General features: G+C 38.2%; 5 protein-coding genes across 6 annotated transcripts; 2 read left to right on the forward strand and 3 right to left on the reverse strand.

Moving 5' to 3' along the window:
- Positions 1 to 396: 396 nt before the first annotated feature.
- Positions 397 to 4,591, forward strand: ZDS (zeta-carotene desaturase). Its single transcript, XM_021961825.2, has 14 exons — positions 397 to 776; positions 953 to 1,077; positions 1,289 to 1,423; positions 1,542 to 1,614; positions 1,752 to 1,825; positions 2,079 to 2,183; positions 2,366 to 2,610; positions 2,724 to 2,811; positions 2,918 to 2,960; positions 3,065 to 3,221; positions 3,352 to 3,480; positions 3,746 to 3,818; positions 3,927 to 4,091; positions 4,183 to 4,591. The coding sequence occupies exons 1-14, from the start codon at positions 641 to 643 to the stop codon at positions 4,348 to 4,350; spliced, it is 1,716 nt and encodes a 571-aa protein (XP_021817517.1). The 5' UTR covers positions 397 to 640; the 3' UTR covers positions 4,351 to 4,591.
- A 343-nt stretch (positions 4,592 to 4,934) lies between these two features.
- On the reverse strand, positions 4,935 to 6,233 carry DRT102 (DNA-damage-repair/toleration protein DRT102). The gene has a single exon (XM_021961937.2). The coding sequence runs from the start codon at positions 6,094 to 6,096 to the stop codon at positions 5,152 to 5,154; it is 945 nt and encodes a 314-aa protein (XP_021817629.1). The 5' UTR covers positions 6,097 to 6,233; the 3' UTR covers positions 4,935 to 5,151.
- Positions 6,234 to 6,319: 86 nt separating this feature from the next.
- Positions 6,320 to 13,563, forward strand: LOC110759799 (adenine phosphoribosyltransferase-like protein, putative (DUF2358)). Of its 2 annotated transcripts, XR_015836801.1 has the most exons (9): positions 6,320 to 6,532; positions 6,618 to 6,769; positions 7,184 to 7,290; positions 7,374 to 7,439; positions 7,887 to 7,969; positions 8,285 to 8,331; positions 8,627 to 8,705; positions 8,803 to 8,942; positions 12,683 to 13,563. XR_015836801.1 is itself a non-coding variant. In XM_021961938.2 (8 exons), the coding sequence occupies exons 1-8, from the start codon at positions 6,467 to 6,469 to the stop codon at positions 8,890 to 8,892; spliced, it is 690 nt and encodes a 229-aa protein (XP_021817630.1). In that variant the 5' UTR covers positions 6,320 to 6,466; the 3' UTR covers positions 8,893 to 12,258. The 2 variants fall into 2 exon arrangements, 1 of the variants encoding a protein (XP_021817630.1); XM_021961938.2 differs by lacking the exon at positions 12,683 to 13,563 and having other exon boundaries at positions 8,803 to 12,258.
- On the reverse strand, positions 10,052 to 11,056 carry LOC110759797 (uncharacterized). The gene has a single exon (XM_021961936.2). The coding sequence runs from the start codon at positions 11,054 to 11,056 to the stop codon at positions 10,052 to 10,054; it is 1,005 nt and encodes a 334-aa protein (XP_021817628.1).
- On the reverse strand, positions 12,806 to 13,358 carry LOC110759801 (Calcium-binding EF hand family protein). Its single transcript, XM_021961940.2, has one exon. It carries the CDS (start codon positions 13,356 to 13,358, stop codon positions 12,942 to 12,944), a length of 417 nt encoding a protein of 138 aa, XP_021817632.1. The 3' UTR covers positions 12,806 to 12,941.
- Positions 13,564 to 18,086: the final 4,523 nt, after the last annotated feature.

Below are 18,086 nucleotides of genomic sequence, written 5' to 3' on the forward strand. Positions count from 1 at the left end.
GAGGTTTTATTTCTTCAAATATGTAATGAAATCTCCATTTCTTTGCAATGAAAACCATTTCTCATACTTACTCGTGATGATGACGATGCTTGCTTTATTTCACTTTCAATTATCTTAAATACAAGTCTCAGTGGCGCATTATCGTTATAGGGAGCACCACTTTCCACGTTACAGTTTGCTCACTTTGAATTTCTCTTTCACCCATTTTATGCAAACTTCTCTAACAGATTCCAGACCAACCGCAATAACCTCTCCAAACAATACAAAAAATAAGAGGGTCTTCTCAAACTCATGTCATGTAGTCATATGGTGGGCCCCACATAGCATTGTGTGAAGGCAAATTATATTATATTAATAAACACAAACATGAGATGAGACAATCAAGCAGCACATATAAATGTTGGGTTCCTCCAAATTTGTGCTCTCTTTTCAGTCTCAGTTACGTGACAAATTCTCACCCTCAGCATCTCCTCCACTCCTGATACCTCTTCTCTCTCTCTCTCCATTATATGCTTCAAACCTAGTGTCATTTCACTCTCTCTTTCTTTACACAGACCACTACTGCTTAAGAGAGAGGGAGAGGGAGAGAGAGAGGAGAGAGTGCTCAATTTAAGTTGTTGATTCTTAGAAGCTTCAATCTATGGCTTCTTGGGTTCTTTTACCAGTAACTCCAGTAACCGGTCGCTGTCTAGTAGCTCCCGTGAGAACTCAGAGGTCCTCCTCCATCTGCGTTCGGTCTTCTCTGGACACAAATGTTTCTGACATGAGTGTAAATGGTAAAGTTCCCATATTTTTTCGCTTCAATTTGACAATTATCTCTCTTTTTAATTGTTATTCAATCTCTTTTGATTTCTGGGTATTCTTACTTTTGGTGAATTATAATGAATTTGAGGAAACTGGTGCTGAGAGCACTATTAAGTTAGTATTCTGAGATGAATGTTTACTCTGCCAGCTCCAAAAGGGTTGTTTCCACCTGAACCTGAGCACTACCGAGGTCCCAAGCTGAAAGTGGCTATAATTGGAGCTGGGCTTGCAGGCATGTCAACAGCAGTTGAGCTTTTGGATCAAGGCCACGAGGTTTGTCCAATTTATTTTCTAGGCCTCCGACTGCTCACAATTATGTCTGAATTGTATGTTTCTTTCAGTTTAGTTTTTCATTTCAGTATATGAATTAAAGTTTTAAAATTGGAAACTTTGGCTGAAACGTTTCAGTGGCTCACTTAAGATTTTCCGCTAGGTTGTTTCTTTCTAGGAAATTAGTTACATGTGTTCTTTGTAAATTCTGTAGGTGGATATATATGAGTCAAGGCCTTTCATTGGTGGAAAAGTGGGCTCCTTTGTTGATAAGCGTGGAAACCACATTGAAATGGGACTCCATGTTTTCTTTGGTTGCTACAGTAATCTTTTCCGATTAATGAAAAAGGTGAACAAATATTGCTTGGTTGAACTGCTATGACATTTGGGTGATCCTGATGTTCTGGGAAAAGTCTTATAAACAACTTTATTATTCTTTTTTTATTCTTGGATCTCCACTAAAACAGGTGGGTGCAGACGAAAATCTACTTGTCAAGGATCATACTCACACTTTTGTAAACAAAGGGGGTAACATTGGTGGTATGTCTTGGTGCTTGATCTTATTTGCTCCTAAATCTTTCTTCTTCTAGCCATGCTCTATCTTGTACGTCACAATTTTCATTTATGAATTATTCATAAACAATGTACCTTATCTGTTACTTAATCTTCCATCGCAGAGCTTGATTTTCGGTTCCCAATTGGAGCACCAATACATGGGATTCTTGCATTTTTGTCTACAAATCAGATTAAGGTAGGTTTTCCCATTGCCACTGCTACTGGGTTTACTGCAAGCATTGTCATGTCTCATTACTTTGGATACCAGTATAAAGAATGAAGCATTTCTTTGGCCTTGAACCAGGAAAACAGTAAAAGAAAAATATTCATATGTCTTTTTCCTTGTTATCATTTAGAGTTCCTCTTGGAAGTGAACCGAATTGTAATGGAGCTTATTGCTCAATTAGATTTCTGTTAATGGTTTCCTGTATACTATTGTTCAAGTGCAGACTTATGATAAAGCAAGGAATGCAGTGGCTCTTGCGTTAAGTCCAGTTGTAAAGGCTCTGGTTGATCCAGATGGAGCATTGAGGGATGTACGGAATTTGGATAGTGTAAGAATCAAAGCTATCGTTATCGTTTATTTTGGTCTCCATTCATATTGTGTACCTGTGAAAGTTGTCTGGGAATGTTCTGCAGTTCATTTTCTCCATGTTCATAATTCAATTTTAAGTGGTTATTATTTATTTTTCACACAGTTGTTGTAACTTTTTAAAATCTTACTTGTTAATTACAGATAAGCTTCTCTGATTGGTTCTTGTCCAAAGGTGGCACACGAATGAGTATCCAGAGGATGTGGGATCCTGTTGCATATGCACTTGGGTTTATTGACTGTGATAATATTAGTGCTCGTTGTATGCTCACTATATTCACGTTGTTTGCCACTAAGACTGAGGCTTCCCTGCTACGTATGCTCAAGGGTTCTCCAGATGTTTACTTAAGTGGCCCCATCAGAAAGTATATTATTGACAAGGGGGGCAGGTAAATATGAGCTTTGCATGGCAATGATGAGATAATGATTTATGTTTGTTCTTATATTTCTCATATATAAGTTGATTTCTTAGCACTTGGAATCTCTTTTTCTGTTGTAACAGGTTTCATCTTAGGTGGGGATGTAGAGAGATACTGTATGATCAATCTGCTGATGGAGAAACATATGTCGCAGGAATTGCCATGTCCAAGGTAATGCACTCATCATGTTGCTTCTTTTATTGTGTTGAATTTAGATGCTTCTGGTGGAACTTGGGCTTCCTTAGTGTAAATACCTAATGTTTTGTTTTTATTGTAGGCCACTAATAAGAAAATTGTGAAAGCTGACGCTTATGTTGCAGGTTTGTGGTTTACTTTGCTGCTTTTTTTTCCTTCCTAATTTGAAATACTATTTCCGATTTTGGTTGATTAAGTTTTTCTCTCAAACTATTTCATTTGTTAACAGCGTGTGATGTACCCGGAATCAAGAGACTGCTTCCGCCTCAGTGGAGGGAATGGGATTTTTTCAATAATATTTATGAGCTAGTTGGAGTTCCTGTTGTCACTGTGCAACTCAGATACGACGGTTGGGTTACAGAGTTACAAGATCTAGAACGATCAAGGTGATTCTCCCTTACATACTGAAGTTCTTGTCATGTGAAAAGGGGTTGCTTTTGTATAAAGGACCTTGTAGAAATCTTTTTTTTTTTCACTTCTTCAAGACTAATGGACAAGGATACTTGTGTTTGATAGGCAATTGAAGCAAGCTTTGGGATTAGATAATCTTCTTTATACTCCTGATGCAGATTTCTCTTGCTTTGCGGACCTAGCACTTACTTCTCCGGAAGATTACTACATTGAGGGACAAGGTTCACTCCTCCAGTAAGGAAAACATGTGAATTATTGTTATCACCATTTTTCAATCTTTAGGTTTTACAAGTAGAGATTACAAATTAAATAACCAGACACCTTATTTTGAAATTTTCAAATAAAACTTTATGAGCTTTCTTGAAAGTTCATTTTGCATCTCAGTGTGTCAAAATCCATTCTAATGTGAGATTATTGATCCTTTGTCCATCTTTGTATTTCAGAAATATTTGCACTTTTACAATTTTGAACTTAGCTCTGATGCTTCTTCGTCTTGCAGATGCGTTTTGACACCAGGTGATCCTTACATGCCTTTACCAAATGAAGAAATTATAGCAAGAGTGACGAAGCAGGTAATTAGCTTATTAAGGGCGCATTTTCATACCTTAAGCAAGTTCATCTGCAGTTAGAAGAAATCGATAAAAACATCAAATTCTGAACTTTGAAATTTTCATTTCAAGGTTTTGGCTTTATTCCCATCATCCCAAGGTTTAGAAATCACTTGGTCATCTGTTGTCAAAATTGGGCAATCTCTCTATCGGGAGGCACCTGGCAAAGATCCATTTAGACCTGATCAGAAGACACCTGTAAAAAATTTCTTCCTTGCCGGCTCGTACACAAAACAAGTAAGTTTATGCAACTGATTTTGTAATAGAAGAAGAATGATGAAAGGAAATTGTCTAGTTTGTAAAGTCTAAATGGATGTACCTTTTACAGGACTATATAGACAGCATGGAAGGGGCAACTTTGTCTGGCAGGCAAGCTTCTGCTTATATATGTGATGCTGGGGAAGAGTTGGTGGGATTGCGAAAGAAGCTTGCAGCCCAAGATTCTGGGGAATACACAAAAGCTGCTAATACTACTGATGAGCTGAGTCTTGTCTAACACATTTTCATTTGTGATTCATTAGTTAGCACTGAGAAAAACCACCTCAAATCAAAATGTCATCGAGACAGGCGGTGACTTTGACACAAGTGCACTTTGTTTATTATCAAATGCTTTACAATGGTTTACATCATATAAAAGTATAGAAAGGTTATGAGAAGAATGTAGATTTGGTGATCATGATGAAATGTAATATGCATATTTTGTGCTCTTTGTGAGGAATGAGAGCTCCTGTTTATCATTGAACATTGCAGGGTGGTCTGATTTATCACATCCCATCCAAAAATATACTTTGGCCTCCTTTAAAGGCTCAAGAGGAAAAACTGAATGAGGCAACTTACCTAGTTTACAGTTATGCTTTGTCTTGCTAATGAGAAAACATTGATAAAGAAAAGAACACCGTATTATGTTGATAATTCACATTTCATCTTTAGGCAGCATTTGAGCAAGATAGTAAGTTAAGCAATTGCACTAATAAATCAATAGCAACCTGCACAATCCCATGAACAGACAGAAACACAACACAGCAAAAGCAGGCAAATCAAACCCAAAGTAATAATAATACTAATATTGCACCACAAGTGTGACTGCATCAACAAAACAACACAACTTTATTATTCAAACACAACTTCATTACAGAGACCATATTGAACAAGCATCCCCAAAATACATACAGAGATCATATTGAACAAGCATCCCCAAAATACTTAATAACACATAAAGCATCATCTGATTCTTCAAGACTTGAACACAACCAGCAAGTACTGAACTTTCCACAACACAAGCTGCCATTGATTATTCTCACTTCGACCCATTCTCCAATTCCTGCTCAACAGCCATGTGTGCAGCCTCAAGTTCCTCATCAAAGAACATATCCCACTGGCCCTCCCATTTGATAAAAAACTCAGTATCCTCATAGTACTTGACTCTGTGCGAATCCCCGGCTGGTGTAAACAGGTAATCTCCGACACCCAGATCGTACCTCGCCTTCTTCGTCAAATTCCACACGCTCTTCTTCCCCTCCAACACAACCAAGTCGTGCCCAAACGTGTGGCGATGCGCAGGCTCGACGCTCCCGGCCTTGAACCTGACTATCGCCGATGTTGGAGTCTCTCTCAGAATCTTCATCGACCCACCAGGAATAATATCAATCGGGTTCAGTTTCCGATTCTTCACCAAACAACAGAGATGACAAGAAGCCTCCTCCGAACCCAAAGCTGCTTGCTTTTCTTCTTCAGCTCCAATTTTGGGCATTTCTTTAATCGAATTGTCGAGAAAAGTCTCGATTTCTGGAGGCCAGGGCTTGGAGTCGGAGGCGGGACAGGGGGATTTGAAAGGGGTGTTGAGCCAGGTGTCGAGGATCTCGATGGCGGAGTCCGGAGCCGTGGACATGCCGGAGACGGCGAGGACGTTGGAGTTGTTGATGGAGCGAGCGTTTTGGGCTTCGGAGGGGTTGAGACACGTGGCGGCGAACACACCCGGGAACTTGTTGGCGAAGATGGCGACTCCGACGCCGGTGCCGCAGGCGACGAGGCCGCGGGTTTCGACGGCGCCATCAGAGGAGGAGGAGGATACGCGGCGGCCGACATCGGCGGCGATGGAGTAGTAGGAGGAGGTGCCGAGGTCTTCGACGTCGATGTTGAGAGAGCGGAGGTGGGAGACTAAGGCGTCTTTGAGAGAGCAGCCGAAGGAGTCGGCGCCTGCTACGATTTTCAGTGGGCGTTTGCTGCTCGCGTCCTCGGCCATTGTTTCGCTACGCTGAAGAAGATGCTCACTCAGTAAATCGCTTGCGTTTTAGAGAGACTGATGATGATCAGTGAGAATAATAAGAAGATGAATCTGGACCAAGCGAGAAACCGAGTCTTCGCCATTCTCACTGTTTGTCTTACTTTGTCACGTTTAGATGCGTTTAATTATGCGTTTTCAATTTAACCCGGGCCCATACATCTTGGGTTCACTGGGCTCGTCAACGCAATAGGCCCAATTTCTCCAAACCCAAAATTGTTTTAACAATTTTGGTTTTAGCCCGACAATTCTGACCCGAACCGACCCTTGCACTTCTCTCTCTCTCCAACTGTATTTAACAGACTTGGCGAAATCTATACCCGCCAAAACAATGGCGGGAGGATTGTGTTACAGTTGTACTGCAAGTGTACGGCTTCCTATGCTCTTGCAGTCCAAGGTAACGTAGAATTCAATTATCAATTTTACTTGAATTCCTGAGCGTTGGTGTATCTCTGGCCCATTTATGACCGTTTATTTGCCAGACAATCCGTGGCACCCGATGCTCCTCAGCCGCACCGGATAACAACAGAAACAACAACAATCAAAAGGGAGAAACCCCACAGGTTTTGAAAATCGCTGTGAGCGGCGTCACTGAGCTTCTCAGGCTTCTCTCTTCCTTCCACAAAACAACCAGGTATTTTTCCCATTCTACCCTCGCTTCATTTCCCGTTTGGTTTCCTTTCCTCAGAAAATGTACAAGGAGAAAAATTAAAAATTAAGGTCCCGTTTGATAACTATTTCAATTTCAGTTTTTAGTTTTCATTTTTTGTGCTAGAGTATAGAGGAAAAAGAGGGGAAATGGAAGTGAGAATGAGAGTGGAGATGGGATTGAGAGGGGAAGAAGAGAGGGGAGGATGGGAGGGAGGAGTAACAAAAGTGAAAACAAAAACTAAAAACTGAAATCTATTTGAAATTGTTTTCACTTTTGTTACTCCTCCCCCCATCCTCCTCACTAAAAACTAAAATTGAAATGATTATCAAACGGGCCTAAAACTTTGAATTTGAATTCTTGAGCTTTCTGTTATTTAATTTGATAAATGCATTGCAGACTGAATGGAGTGAGTGACAAAGGGAGAGATGAGTTTTCAGTTTCGGGCATTGATGAAGTTGTAATGATTCTCAAATCTGATTACGAGAATGCATATTTTGTTACAGGTACCTTACTCTTTGAGAGACACCTTCCTGTGTTATTTCTCTCTTCTACTCTATGTAGTTAACTTACTTTCCATTGCAAATAGGGATTTTCACTTCTGCAATCTACGCTGAAGATTGTATCTTTGAAGATCCAACTATCAGATTTCGAGGTGAGAAAATGTCTATTAATAGCATATTTTCGGCATAACTTATCGAAAACATTGAAGCAGTGTGTCAGTTTTGCCTTTTGTAATCCAAGTTCCAAAAGAAAAGCGAGAACTTGTAATCTGTCCACACTAAATCCAAAGGCAACCATTGTCCCATTAAATCTTACTAAATTGTTCAGTTTTCCTTCAATTAATGTTACCAAACTGTGTAACTGCATTTTGTTTCACTGGTACTATCTACTGTGATGAACACACACATACGCATGTAAAAAGATGTTTGCTTGTCTTATAGTAAGATTCTGATCACATGATCAAGTTTGCCCTACTCACTTCTCTCTCTGTCCCTTCCCTGGTTGTAAAAATTTTGGACAGTGTGTGCAATAATTCCTTGTGTGCTAATTTATGTGAGAATTATGAAGCCTCTAATTTGCATGGTCTTTGGCTGTTTAGGTAAGGAGTTGTATTCTCGCAACTTGAAATTGCTTGTTCCTTTCTTTGAATCTCCATCAATTGGGTTAGAAAAGATTGAGAAGGTAGTCATTTCTCAGTGGATTGTATTTGGATTTCAGTACTATAATCTAAGATATATATGATATATCACAGCAACATTTAGCATGTTAACTGATTAATGTGTGCTTCATTTGAAGCCAAGAGCAGACAAATCTGAGTTAATTACATATGAACTCTGTATGAAATTTATCTTTCTTGGAAGGAGTGGCTTGTGTTTTTCCTCACTTAAAAGTTTCTTTGTCATGACTATTTTCTTAGTTGTTTTAAGCTCAGTAGGATTTGTAATGACTGATAAGTTCAATTGGATAAGTAACGATTAATAATATGACTCTCTGCAGGGTATCAATTCTGAAGCAAGTTTTGTGCTAGCAACATGGAAACTCAGGTTCTAACTTGGTCTACTGTTCTTTAATTTAGAGGGTCACTGATTACTAATCTGAAGCAAGCAAACCACCTATTTTGTGCGGTGCGATAGGTTTGACTGCATTAAAATGCATAGGGGCAGAGAAATGACCTGCCCTTTATTTTCAATTTCAGTTTTGGCCTTTGAAATTGAGACTAGCAACATTTTTCCACCCCTTCTTTGAAGTGATTCTCTCTGTCTGATTGTGTGAACCCTACTGCTATCCTTTCAACCCCTAGCTGTGGGTTCAGCCTAAAAAATTTCATCTGGTCTGCAGGACCTACCTGAAACTTCCGTGGAGGCCTGTCATTAGCATTGATGGAAGCACGGTCTATGACTTAGATGATAAGTTTAAAGTGAGAAAACAAGCGCTTTTATATGCTGGATAGTGATACTTAACTTATGGTGCTTTTGCCAGGTTTTAATGGGTGCTTCCCACTATTGGTTTAACAGATTGTAAGGCATGCTGAGAGTTGGAATGTCTCTGCAATTGAGGCAATTGGCCAGCTGTTCACGCCTAGTTATGGAAGGTCCAATGACTGAATATCGCAAGTCTTAGAAATCTGAAGGAGCTTCAGGTTCATTTTACATTGGTTAGTGTTTCCTTCCATTGCTAGAATTAGACCTTACTTTTAGCATATTGTTTTCGGTATTTCTTTGACTTGTGTACCATTACCCTTCGTCCTTTATATATATATATATATTAGGACCTTTCCTATTGAGAGGGATGATAATTTACTAAACTCACACACACAACACGGATGCTAGGACTCGAACCCATGACCTTGCCTTGGGAGCAATTACTCCAAACCATTATACTAGTGGGTCCTTTGCTTTGTGCTGTGTATATGGCTTTGAAGTTTATAGTTGCATTTTATTTACGTTAGCCAAAATTCTGTCTAATTCTGTAAAGACCTTCCAATGCCAATGTGTACTGGATGTTAAATTTTGTATTCCATTTTTTGCGCTTTCTGTCGGTTGGTGTTGTCAATCAGGCCAGACAATGTGCTCTGAAAAGCCGTGGCAGGCTTTTTACCCGCCAACTTTGTGCCTCTAGCTACTGCAGACAGTCTGCAAAGTCAAAGCTCTATGAATAAGATCGTAACAGTTACCATTGCCAAGTATTGTTATCAAGGAGATATGAATATTTTTTAGCGGTTCAGATTATTACGGGGGAGAAGTAGAGGCATACGTTTGCAATGATGATAGGGAACATAGCCATCAAGCAAGCCTAGACATAAACTATAGGGACAGTAAAGTGGTAATGAGAGTTCCTCATGTTCTTGCGCAGAAAGTCCAGGCTTTTTGTGTAAAGCGCATTAAAAAAAGGCTACTAGACCTTTCAAAATATGTTAGAGAATCCAAAGTTAGAACTTGTAACAGTGTGTCTGCGGCTACGGTTGTGACAGTTCTGTAATGCTTTGATTTTGGCTTCTTAATCTATCTCCCTTTTTCTTTTTCTTTTTAAATTAATTAGGATGAGTTGATAGACTTCAAATTTTGAAAATTATAGTAAGAGTGCAATGGCTCAGCTGTAGCAGAAGTTATATCAAGCACTTCTTGCATATATATATATTAATTAATACACAAGGAAAATCCCAAGAAATTTAATTTACAACACTAGGGAATTATTTCCAATCTCAACGTTTCCTCAGATTGGAATTAATAGATAAAGGGTCAGTTCATAATTCACATTGCTTTGTCAGTCCCTCTTCCAAGCATACAGCAACAGAGAAAACCCCCCATTACTACCACATGACCTAGTGGATGAAGAACATGAACTTCTCCCCCCATCACTACTCTCCTCTGCCCATTGCAACACACTTGAGCACGACGGTGACGGCGACAGCGAAGTCATCGACGGCAATGATGCCGAAGCAGCCGATGTTGACAAGCTCTTCCTCATCAACCTCTTCTCAGGACCTACCATTTCTGGCCACACCCCACCATCACCCACTTGAAAAACAAATACACCATGACCATTCCCATTAGCACCGTTATGATTATTAACCCAGTTGAACACGTCCCAGTAAAATTCAAATTCAACTCCACCAACAAAAATTCTCTCATTGCCTCTGAATTTCCAAGCCAACCTTTTGACAATCAGGCTTGTCACTCCATCTACTTTTACTTTGAGTGTACCCTCGCTACACTCTATTCCAATTTCATGTTTGGACCCCAAGAACTGAGCTCTGGATATGTAATTCCTGCGTCCAAACACATGTTCCCGCCTTGACAACAGGGCAGGTTGGCTGAGTTTGTGAGTCACAACCACCCCTGACCGCCGAGTGAAGTCGTCCAAAAGATCCCCAAGAAAGAATTCAAGTTTGGCATTGCAAGAAATGGAGATGTAGAAGCAAGACTCGGGCTCAGCCGAGTTGTGAGTGAAGTCAGCCCGGGTGAAGTCCCAGTAAAGTTTGATTCTTTGGCAATGGTTGTGGGTTAGAGAGATGGATTTGGAGCCTGGTTTGGTTCTGAAGAATGAGAAGGTTGATGGGTTGAGGGAGATGGTGATGGAAAAAGAGTCTGAGGCATGAATGGTTAGAGAGTGAGAGAAGAGGCTTTTGGACCAAGTGAGAGTGAGATATGTGGGTGAGTTGCAAAGCTGAGTTTGATATATGCAGGTTATAAGGTTTTGGGGCACTTGAGAGCTGCTTGAGAGTGTGTTGGGCTGGCTGAAACATGCTGGGATCATGGTGTCCAACATTGCTGCTTGTTACTCAAAACCATATGCAGTTGAAGAATTGTGGGAAGTTTTAAGTTGATGAGAGAGAGAGAGAGAGAGAGAAGTATGAATGGGGTGTTTGGAGGTTTGATTATATATTCATTTGGCTTTGTATTGATGGGTAGTTTTGTATTTGAGAGGTTGCGGAAGATGAGAGAGAGAGAGAGAGAGAGAGAGAGAGAGCGCTTTGGAGGCGTAAAGGCTTTGTCTTTGGGTGGGTGTTGATGGGTAGTTTGGGATTTGAGGGTTTGCTATAGTAGTATAAGAAGAGCTTTTGGCTTTTGGATTTTGGCTTGGGGCTGTGGCAAAAGAGTGTGCTTGTGCTTTGAATCTTGAATGATGAAAGTTACAAGGCTCCCATCATCACAATCATCAGCACCAGTAGCTAAGCCTTACACGTACAGTTCATTCATGTTATATTCTCCATAATTTGCGCCTTTGACAGAGTTTTAAATATATATATATATATATATATATCTCTCTCTTTCTCTGTTTCTCTCTCTCTCTCTCATGGTCATGGGAATGGGAGTGAGCTGGGTTGCACTGGGGGCTTCTGGGTCACAGTTGCAGGTGACTTTGGTTTTATTTTAATTTTACTTTTAGAGGGCAAGTGAGTCCTTTTCTATAATAATTTGTTTTTCCTCTTGCCATCTCAAAAGGAGAAAGAGTCCCCAACCACTTTTGTATGTTAGCTTCAGTTTCATTCATCCATCTACTTCTGGGGAGGAGGGAGAAGAGATGACGACAAACCAACTGCAACATGCCTAGTAGATAGTAGACACCAAACTTCTGCCATTATATAATACACAAAAATCAGAAATTTTCATTTTCATTAGTTTTTTTCTTTCCTCTTTTGCTTTGATTTTCAACATCTGATAATCTTTTTTTTTAATTGCCGATAAGTGTGTTTAAAATTGGCCTAATGAGGATGAAACAAGTTTCTCTACCTAGTGGCTTCCATCTAGCTAGTAGCGTGGTGCAGTTTCTGAGGCAGATTTTAGAGGGCAAGGTCTCTTGGGTTGCATGCTGTTTGTTTGGCACATTTCCAGCATAATCCCGAACTCCTAGCCAAGGATCATTCTTCTTTTTTTGGGTGGAGCATGGATTGGATTTAGTCCTCTTTTCCAATATCTAGTTTACCTACAATTAACCTACCCATCTCCGTCAAAACCAGAAATTAAGAACTCCCATGTGTCATTTGTACTTTTGTTTTTATACCTCTTCAGATAAATAATTATCTAAAAACAAAGGATATAGTTCTGCTAACTATTTTGACTTTTCCATTCAGCCTCTTCTTTCTAAAGACTAATGGAAAAGAACACTCTTCTTTTGAAAGACTAATTGAAAAGAACAAAAATACTCTCTAGAAGGAGAAAAACTTGGCTATTCCGGTTGTATGTGCCGGATGTGTGTGCATATCCTTCACATGCATCCGGGGCATGCATACAACCATTTTCAGCTAATTTTTTATCTTTAACATATGTGACTTTACCTTGTACGTTACCAGCAAAATAGCATTTTGTGAAAACTGATCTATAGGTAAAGTCTGTAAAGACTTTAACCTAAAGTTTACTACAATACAATAATTTGTAGATCATCCTTTTGTAGGATAACATGAAAGGGATTAGGGCCCAAACCAAACCAACAACAACAATTTGCAGACATTTTCCAGAAATTCCAAATGAAGAGTGCTGCATATATATTACCAGCTGTAAATAAATCGAACAAATATTCTGAAATTGCAAAAACCGGTAAACACGTGTGGCTATGGATATATTATTGCAAGCACAAAACATTTACAATCTGGATTGGTATTTGGTAGGATGGCAAAACAACATACAAACATGCATCATATGAATTAATCTCTCTAGTTGGCTGTTCGAGCCTGTTCATGTTCAGCCGCCTTCCTAAGGAGGCTGCCATACTCAAGTGCCACGAGAACGGGCGAACCGCCGATCCCTCGTGCCACGGCGAGCATGGTCTCCATTAACAGGGACTTAAACTCATTACAATCAATCACACCATTTTGATCCGCATCAAATCTCTCAAATATCGCATCATGCATAACGTTGATCTCGTCCTTGGGCTGTGACACGTATCCTATGCCCGGCAACAGTTTACCAAACCCTGCACGGAGCTTTTCCCTCGATAAGCCTCCCTTGCCATCCGCATCAAGCGCACCGAAACATTCCTTGCTGCATTTCTCAAACGACGTCGCGTCTTCCACGAATCTGGTAACGGTCAAGTTGTTTAGGGCATGAAGAACAACGGCGCTCGTGCTCATTTTGAAACAAGAAAATTGCAGATCGGAGAAACACAGCTATAATAATGCCCAACTCTCAATCTATTTGATAAATAAAAAATTTATTCTCTGCGTTTTTGTTTAATGTTTGGTGTACAACTTGTCACCTGTTTTTTTTTTTTTTTTTTCAATTCTGCTTTTATATTATGGAAGACGTGGTTGGCCCCTAACTTTGGGGGGTGGTGTGGTTGATGTGCCTTTATTTTAGGGGTTTGGGTCACACTCAATTGATATTCCTATTACAACCCAATGAAGTTCCACCAATACACTTGCCCAGTTGCGTGGCTTCTTGTTATTGGTAGATTCGTCCATTTCTCATTTTTTAAATAAAATTTGTTTGAATATGTAACATTTTGAAGACGTGTTGAATTACAAGTGATAAGCCAAACAAATATTAAATATTCACACAAATTCAGATTTTATGATTCAGCTAGTTTCAAATGTTGCAAGGGATTAATTATATTTTTTTTTTTATGTAAGTGGGGGTTTCTCAAATATACTACTAAAAGCATCTCCAAGAAAGTCTCCTCCAGCAAACTACTTAGAAGTAATTTCCTCCAGCAATATTCTATACTTTAGCTAATCTCTAATATTTTATTCTTTCTCTCCTCCTCTCTAAAATAAAAATTCATTAAAAAATCAAAAAGTAGGAGGTGAGAGAGGGTTGTGTGCCTAGGGAGAGAGAAGAGGAAGAAATGGAGAACCCTCAATTTCTCTCTCCTCCACTCCAAATGTAGAGATCTACCAAACTCAAATAGGGAGTTCTCCAAATAGAGAGCTAGATAACAAGTCTGATGGAGCTGCGTTTTGCCCTCATTCTAGCCAAAATGGCTAAGGATCAGAGTATAGCAACTCTACTGGAGATGCTCTAAGGTGGCATAAGAGTTTGAAAATAGGAGCATTAATATGCAAATTAATGTCATTTTTCGCTAAACTAGACTCCATTGGAAGGGAGACTGCTTTGACAATGTTTTTTGGGCTCAAAGTCCGTTCTCTCAAATGAGATGGATACAAAACAGAACGAGGATGGAAGTGGTTCGATCTTAGGCAAATGATTTTTGGGCTCAAATTTATTAGTAGGCCCAACCGAATTCAATCTCAAAGTAAGCTTAACCCAAGCCAAGATGTTTTGGGCTAAACAATTTGGTAAGGCATAGCTTCATTTCTAACCAGGTTTAGGCCCAAACCTTGGGCCCTTGGCTAAACAATTTGGATATAGCTCCATCACTTCCATCATTTCTAACTAGGTTTGCTTGGCAACAACATGCTCCAAGGAACCCAAAACCAAAAACAAAAAACAAAAAATTACCGGATATTGATAATGATCAAGAACATAGGATCCCTACTTGTGCTCCCTAACCTCCAAACATCACACATGCACAATTAGCACACACCAAACCAAATTCAAATTATCCATACCAAATTAGAACATGGCTCTGAAAAATTATAATGCATTTTTCAACACATTATAATTAATATCTGTATTTTAAAATACTTATAATTAATATTAGATTCCACGTGGTGCTACAGCAACCCTGCCCTACCCATGCAACCTTCTTTCGTTAAATCTAATGGCTGTTAATTGTGTAGCAGATCTGTGGGCGCTTTGATTGATTTTTAATAAGATTCGTTTCGTTTTATTATCAGCAATGTTGTCACTAGAATAATATGAGAATTGTTAAACCAATATTAAGGTTAATTATATATGACTGATTTTTATTAATCACGGAAAAATAAATAAAGTGTTTTTTTAAATAAATAAAAAAAAGGTTTGGGGGCTGAAGCGATAGCCGCATATGTTAATAGTTCATAGTGTAAAGAGATATATTACAGTTTTTAAATAAAAAAATTGATCAGTTATTGTTGAATTTGACTACAAAAATGGTCCTTGGATACTGAAAAAGAAAGGTGGAAGGTGTGCACGAATGTAAGTTTAAGTCTAAGCCTAAAAGTCTTCATATACTATTTATGTTGAATATGATTCTTTACGTGTGAAAATATTGTAGTTATAATCAAAATTATCATGTTTTAGAATTTAAAGCTTCCGAAGAAACGTATGAAGTTTGCAACTCAAGTAGTTAAAAATAATTATTCATTCGCTCCAAATCATGTATTCGATAAATATGTTTCTTTCAACACTAGTGACCAAGGAATCGATTTTTCTTAAATTAGGAATTCCATAAAATTGCTCATTCTTGTACCACAAAAAATGGGTCAAAGCTAACCAACGCACGTGTTCGATAGTTTGACTTAAACTCATGTATTAAATTGAAGCAAGAAAGTGGACTGGTTTGTATTTTGCATTACCCTAATTTTCGAATCTGTTTGTTCTAATTTTTTTTAAATTTTTTTTAAAGCTAAAAGCTTGTGGCTTCTTGTTTTGCCAAAGGTCCAGATGAAAAATTAAAAAAGACCTAGAAATGGAAAAGCTAATTAAAAACTGGGAGCGTCATTAATCCCAAAGTAGTTTGGTTGGCTTCAGTTTTGGAGTCACCCTTTCGTATATTATTGACTGTTATGTGTACGGCATTCGTGGATTCAACATCAACTAGTCAAACTACGAATATTGAAATTCCTCATGTTGAATATATATATATATATAATGTTATTCTTTTTAATCATTATTATAATTGAAAAAGTCATCATGCACAAAGCATCACGTAGTTAAAAGGATCTTATTACGTCTAATCAGTAGATTTTAAATATTAAAAAATTACACTTGAACAAATAAAAAAGAGATTTACATCAAGGCTTTGTTTATTTATAATTATAAAAAAAAAACCATAGTGCACTAATTTGAGCTCAAACTTCTCTATCTTTGACGAATAAATTAAAAATTGGTGCCTGACTTGGCATCTATTTTGAAGATGGATTCTTTACTCTGTTTTACTCTGTTTTTTAAATTGAATTCTTTACTCTGTTTTTTTTTAACTCGAATTCTTTACTCTGTTTTTATACTAGTAATACATAATTAAGTCTGGAATTATATATCTGCTCAGTCCTTGGATACCCTTATATTATTTTTCTTTTGTTGCTGGAATTATATATGCCTGATCTGAGACAGACAACCCCGCAAGTAGTTTTATATGTATAATCAAATTTTCCATTGCTTTACATTACATGTGATTTGATCTAACCTCTTAGGGACCTAACAGCATCAAGAAGAGTCTTCAAATTTTAGTCACATTTTAGCTAAATAGCTAAAGGGTTTCCTCCAACAATATTCTCTATTTTGACTAATCTCTAATATTTGATTATTTCTCTCTCCTCCTCTCTAAGTAATAGGTGAGAGAGAAGAGAAAGAAATGGAGAATTCTCAATTTCTCTCTCCTTCTCTCTAAGCATAGAGAGTCACCAAACTCAAATAAGAAATTCTCCAAAATAGAGAGTTAGATAGCAACTTTATTTGAGCTACGTTTTGCCCTCATCCTACCCACAATGACTAAGGAGACAACATTTAGCTAAATTTGTCTAATAACTACTGAATTATATAGAGATGTGAAGGAACGAAATAAAGATTCTGAATGCAGTGATACAATAGTACACGGTTGTACATAGAGATTGTACCCTCACTCCCAGGCTAAACCACGTTGCCCAATATTTTCCTTGGTTCAATCATGTTGGCTCTTTAGGAACACATGATCATCAAGATATTGTGTCTGGAGATCCAGGATCTTGAATTATATAATTTCTCCCTTTCCAGTTAAGCACAGAAACCAACCTACTTAGGTAATAGCTAGCCTTCGGATTATGAAAGATTTATGGTACATGTATAACGATGTGTGTAATTGTAAATCGTTGATACATGTGACATACGCTTATGAAAGCGACTAAGGCTGGTATATGTCTACAATACAGTTACCCAATTGTTTTTCATGCATGGAAAGATGTAGAGGTTGACTAAACATAAAGCAAATACAGGTCTTTGACCTAAAAATAATAATACAGGTCGCTTCTGTTTTATATGTCCTCTATCATATTTCAGACAGACACAGAGACCCCAGTGTTTTTGTAGTAATTCAAACTGATATCCACGACCTTAATATTTCTTTTTCTGAATAGATGATTTCTGGAATTTCATTAAGGTTTTCTTTAAATTAAAAATAATAAACGAACATTTGCAATTGCAGCTTCTAGTTAATCTCTGATTTTCAAATTGGGTGGCTCATGCTACTCATCATGTCTCAAGGAAAATAATGCATTTGAATGAATTGAAATCTTCCAAGTCTCAAGGAAGCTGAGGCAAAGCCAACCCACGAGGCCAATAAGCAAAGAAATAAATAAAAAAGAGTAAGTGGCAGTTTGAAAAGGATATCACAACACAAGAGCATATGCAGTGTAACTGTGTAGCCCTGACAAAGTCACATGAATATGAGTCCAAACTCCTACCCATGTTACCAAGTACACTGTCTTTTCTTTTCCTATCACTTTTTTTTTTTTTAAATTCTTCTTATGAAAATGAACCACCATCAAAACTCTAAATAAAAACAAACAAATATGAATTACTGGCCCTTAATATTTAAATGGTTTAATTGTTACTATCATCTAGAATGAAGATTAACTTCCATCTTCCTCAATTAGGGAATGATGATGAGTGATGATATCTTGGATGTTTGTCAAAACTAAAATAGTTAGTGACAACTGACCGTAGTTTTTTTTCCAAACGCGTTCCTTGAAAGTCAGCATTTTCTAATGCCAAATGAATGCATT

The sequence above is a fragment of the Prunus avium genome, chromosome 6 (genome assembly GCF_965620075.1).
Source record: "Prunus avium chromosome 6, drPruAviu1.hap1.1, whole genome shotgun sequence".
In the NCBI taxonomy this organism is placed as follows: Eukaryota; Viridiplantae; Streptophyta; class Magnoliopsida; order Rosales; family Rosaceae; genus Prunus; species Prunus avium.